The sequence below is a fragment of the Penaeus vannamei genome, chromosome 25 (genome assembly GCF_042767895.1).
Source record: "Penaeus vannamei isolate JL-2024 chromosome 25, ASM4276789v1, whole genome shotgun sequence".
Taxonomy (NCBI): Eukaryota; Metazoa; Arthropoda; class Malacostraca; order Decapoda; family Penaeidae; genus Penaeus; species Penaeus vannamei.
Genome location: NC_091573.1, coordinates 22966075 through 22971074, shown reverse-complemented (window position 1 = coordinate 22971074; position 5000 = coordinate 22966075). Strand labels below are relative to the sequence as shown.

Genomic DNA, 5000 nt, shown 5'->3' with positions numbered 1-5000 from the left:
CCGAAGACCGAGGGCCGTAGACCGAAGACCGAGGGCCGTACACCGAGGGCCGTAGACTGAAGACCGAGAGCCGTAGACCGAGGGCCGTAGACCGAAGACTGAGAGCCGTAGACCGAGGGCCGTAGACCGAAGACTGAAAGCCGTAGACCGAGAGCCGTAGACCGAGGGCCGTAGACCGAAGACCGAGAGCCGTAGACCGAGAGCCGTAGACCGAGGGCCGTAGACCGAAGACCGAGAGCCGTAGACCGAGGGCCGTAGACTGAAGACCGAGAGCCGTAGACCGAGGGCCGTAGACCGAGGGCCGTAGACCGAAGACTGAGAGCCGTAGACCGAGGGCCGTAGACCGAAGACTGAAAGCCGTAGACCGAGGGCCGTAGACCGAAGACCGAGAGCCGTAGACCGAGGGCCGTAGACTGAAGACCGAGAGCCGTAGACCGAAGGCGAGGGGCAAGTGTCATCTCCGTTGAAAGCCGAGTGTGGAGGGGAGGGGAGGGGGATGAGAGGCCTCCTCGCTGCGGCCAGCCGTGGGTGTTGCCTCTGTTTAGTTACCCATTATTGGGCCCAGAGACTTACTCCCTCAAGAGCTCCTCTGTTTGTTGTACATTTCCCCGCCCACCCACCGCACGCGGGAGGGGCGGGGACCCCTCCATATGCGCGGCGAGTGGTGAGGGAAGAGGGGGAGGAGCGGAGATCTCGCTCGTACTCCGCCTTTGTGTAGGGGCGAGAATTCCCCTCTCTGGTGTCTCGATCGGAAAGGGCTTGATGACTGACCTCATGGGGGAGGAGAAGGCAGAGCGACCCCTGCCTCCTCCCCCTTCCCTCCCCCTCCCTTTGACCCTTGGTATTGATGATAGTAAAGTGGTATTTGATTAGCGGGCAGACCGTTTCTTCTGACGGTGCCGGGAGTGGTAGTCGCACACAAAGGGCTCATCCCACCCACCGTCCCTCGCACGGGCGATGCAGACGACTTTTGCCCTTCAGGACAAGTAATCATAAGAGTGGTTTTGTCCATCCCGCGCCCTCTTTTCGAGAGTGCCCCACCCCCCTTCCCGCTCTTCCCGGGCGGGCGAGGCCGCCGGGCAAATATTGACGCACGCGCCCTCCCTCTCCAGCCCGTCATTATGCTCCCTTTTTATGTCCCGCGTTGACATGAACTCTTGTTTTTGCATGATTTAATTATCCAGGTAACTGAGGGAGGCGCAGGGGGAGGAAGGAGGGGGGAGGGGTAAAGGGGGGTACGCAAACCCCCACCACATCGGAAGTCACGCAGAAGGAAAGGGAACTGTGCAAGAGCCTAGGAGGTGAGAAAGCGTGGCGGCGCCCATGCGTCTCGTGAGAAGGCGGACGTTGGGCCGAAGGAGGAACGGTGGAAGAGGCAAAGAAACTAAATGTAAGGCAAAGAAGTCACAAACGATGACTTCGGGGCAAAACAGTGCAGTCACATGCTCCACAAGCAGACGCACTAAATAACGAAAGTAGCCCCCCTCCTCCTCTTTGAAGATACGCCAATCATACAGCCTTGTTATCGCCGCGAGAGGCGGCGGGAAAAGTACATTAGTGAGCTGACGTAAAAACACAGGCGGCAAATAATCATATCTCGCGCCCCACTTGTCGCCAGTTGAAAAAGTCTCTTGCGCTAATGGATGTCCGAAGGGGTTGGGTGCTGGCGACGATATGGGGGAGGGAGAGGGAAGGATGATGGAAGGATTCTCTCTCTCTCTCTCTCTCTCTCTCTCTCTCTCTCTCTCTCTCTCTCTCTCTCTCTCTCTCTCTCTCTCTCTCTCTCTCTCTCTCTCTCTCTCTCTCTCGTCAAGTACGAGCAAGGGGAGAGAAGAGTATGTCCTGACCCATTACTTTAAGTCTTCCATTTTCTTAATTTAATTTTATCCACATTTCTTCTTCCCGAAAGTTATTGTTTCTTCATATGTTACCAAATTTGATATTAAGGTTATTTTTCTCATTATTTCATACATTCTCCCCAGTAACTTTCACATGACTATGTTCTCCGGCTTTTACATGCGCGTTGATAAAAGCTCACTCGATATGTGTCAACGCGAAAGCATTTTCTTTCTCGCAAGGAGTGATAGCAACAGTGTGGTCCGCCGCTGCAGTCGGCCCGATGCCGCGGCTTGGTCGCACGCAAAGAAGTCGTATCGACAGGAGCAACGGATTTTTCGTCGACGGTTCTGCTCTCTCCCTTGCTTGTCCCCTGCTATCGGGGTTTCTTCTTAGTACATCTATTTATTCTGGTTGCAAATGCCTTCAGAGAACACTTGTTCTCCCATAAATTACCCTCCACCCGCTACCAGCACTGTCAGTCAATCCCTCAGTAACAGCGTGAGCCTCGAAGCGCAAATGTCCCGAGATTGAACTCGGAATGACCCCGAGGTACCATAAAGATCAGCAAATGGTCTCGCCGCGTCCGCCCCACAGTGCCCTTCCTGTGCTTTTCCGACGACCGGCCTTCCTGCTTGCTTCCTCACGAAAGCCTTCCCCCTCACTGCCCTAAAGACGGCGCATCCTGTCCTATCGTCTTGGAAATCTTGCTAATGATTCAAGGCAAAATATTGGAGACTCTATAGCGCCTTGCACACTGCATACACACACAGCATAGAAACATACACACGGTGTCTACACGTTTGGGGAATGTACTATGACTCTCTGAAAGTATTTTAGCAATGTGCCGAAGATGGGGCAAGGCCGGATGGGAGCGGGAGGGGGGGGGGGAGATAAGAGAGGGAAGGGGTGCTAAACGCGTGACAACCTGGCAGGCAGGCAGGCCAGGTAAGGAGTAGCGTCTAGGTGAATTATAGAGGGGGAGGGGAGCATGGGGTGGAGGGTCCGCGCCGAAAATGCCTTAGCAGTCTGTTTTTTCTCGTTAATGCGTTTGCCATTATATTTTGTTGTTGCTGATGTTCTGTCTGTTCTCTCACACTTCAGTTTGTCCGTGAGGAAATATGGTGCGTGACAATTTATTTCACGTTGCCACAGCTTCATTTGCAACCCTCTAAATGGGAGGGAGAGGTGGAGAGGGAGCGAAAGGCGGGTCATGGTCATTGACCGTTACTTGTCTGAACGATGTATGTCTAAGTTTAACATTCGTTAGCTGTTGGTGATGGCGGAGGCGGAGCTTTTGGGAATTGCGCGTGGCCTCAAGCACTGCCTCCAAGGCCCACCCTTTAACCATCGCTCATTACAGTGACACTTGGCGCCATTTTGCCTGATTTGCCTCGCCTCCCAAATGCCCAGCAGCCAGCCCAAGAGACGCAGCTTTCGCATCAGCTTATCCGCTTCAGCTTTTTCAAATTGTTATTTGAACGCGTGGCTGGCCAGGGCCGCTCGGGCGACTGATCGACATCTCTTAATGATGCCTCTTCTGGCATTGGCAGGCGATGACGTCATCTGCTGCCACCTGAAGTCCTAATGTCAGCAGCAGCAAAGCGGAGGCAATCCTTCGTTATCGAAAAAAATATTTGGCCCGATAAAGCAAAGGAGGAAAAGAAGAGAAGGGAATTATTAGCTGATTATATTTCAATTTTCTGCATAGTAGACCAGCTTGCAAGTCCTCCTTTGCGTCAATAGAACATCATATCTTAGCCATTATTCTTCTTGACGTTCACCCTCACCTTCTCCCTCTCGTCTCCTCCCTTCTCTACACACCGTTTCGCCGCCGCTCGCCAGGTCAGCAGACCCTCAGCAGCTCCTTCCGATCGTTCAGTCTTCACTTCGGATCGTCTTCCCGCTATTGCACTCACCTTTGCCCTCCCTCCTTTTCCTTCTTTCCTCCCCCCTCCTTTTCCTTCTTCCCCCCTCTCCTTTTCCTTCTTTCCTCCCCCCTCCTTTTCCTTCTTCCCCCCCCTCATTTTCCTTCTTTCCTCCCCCCTCCTTTTCCTTCTTCCCCCCTCTCCTTTTCTTTCTTTCCTCCCCCTCCTTTTCCTTCTTCCCCCCTCCTTTTCCTTCTTTCCTCCCCCCTCCTTTTCCTTCTTTCCTCCCCCCTCCTTTTCCTTCTTCCTCCCCCCTCCTTTTCCTTCTTTCCTCCCCCCTCCTTTTCCTTCTCCCCCCCTCCTTTTCCTTCTTTCCTCCCCCTCCTTTTCCTTCTTCCCCCCCCTCCTTTTCCTTCTTTCCTCCCCCTCCTTTTCCTTCTTCCCTCCCCCCTCCTTTTCCTTCTTCCCCCCCCTCCTTTTCCTTCTTTCCTCCCCCCCTCCTTTTCCTTCTTCCCCCCCTCCTTTTCCTTCTTTCCTCCCCCCTCCTTTTCCTTCTTTCCTCCCCCCTCCTTTTCCTTCTCCCCCCCTCCTTTTCCTTCTTTCCTCCCCCTCCTTTTCCTTCTTCCCCCCTCCTTTTCCTTCTTTCCTCCCCCCTCCTTTTCCTTCTTTCCTCCCCCCTCCTTTTCCTTCTTTCCTCCCCCCTCCTTTTCCTTCTTTCCTCCCCCCTCCTTTTCCTTCTTTCCTCCCTCCTCCTTTTCCTTCTTTCCTCCCCCCTCCTTTTCCTTCTTTCCTCCCCCCTCCTTTTCCTTCTTTCCTCCCCCCTCCTTTTCCTTCTTTCCTCCCCCCTCCTTTTCCTTCTTTCCTCCCCCCTCCTTTTCCTTCTTTCCTCCCCCTCCTTTTCCTTCTTTCCTCCCCCCTCCTTTTCCTTCTTTCCTCCCCCCTCCTTTTCCTTCTTTCCTCCCCCCTCCTTTTCCTTCTTTCCTCCCCCCTCCTTTTCCTTCTTTCCTCCCCCCTCCTTTTCCTTCTTTCCTCCCCCCTCCTTTTCCTTCTTTCCTCCCCCCCTCCTTTTCCTTCTTTCCTCCCCCCTCCTTTTCCTTCTTTCCCCCCCTCCTTTTCCTTCTTCCCCCCTCCTTTTCCTTCTTCCCCCCTCCTTTTCCTTCTTTCCTCCCCCTCCTTTTCCTTCTTTCCCCCTCCTTTTCCTTCTTCCCCCTCCTTTTCCTTCTTTCCTCCCCCCTCCTTTTCCTTCTTTCCTCCCCCCTCCTTTTCCTTCTTTCCTCCCCCCTCCTTTTCCTTCTT

The 5000-nt window shown here is 53.9% G+C and overlaps 1 protein-coding gene across 1 annotated transcript in view; it reads right to left on the bottom strand.

The window, feature by feature from the left end:
- The window catches only part of LOC138866400 (autotransporter adhesin BpaC-like), a 3378-nt gene extending 2920 nt beyond the window's left edge, over positions 1 to 458 (bottom strand). Inside the window, exon 1 of the mRNA XM_070138936.1 lies at positions 1 to 458. This exon is cut by the window's left edge and continues 265 nt beyond it. Within this exon, the coding sequence (XP_069995037.1) occupies positions 1 to 458 (458 nt within the window).
- Positions 459 to 5000: the final 4542 nt, after the last annotated feature.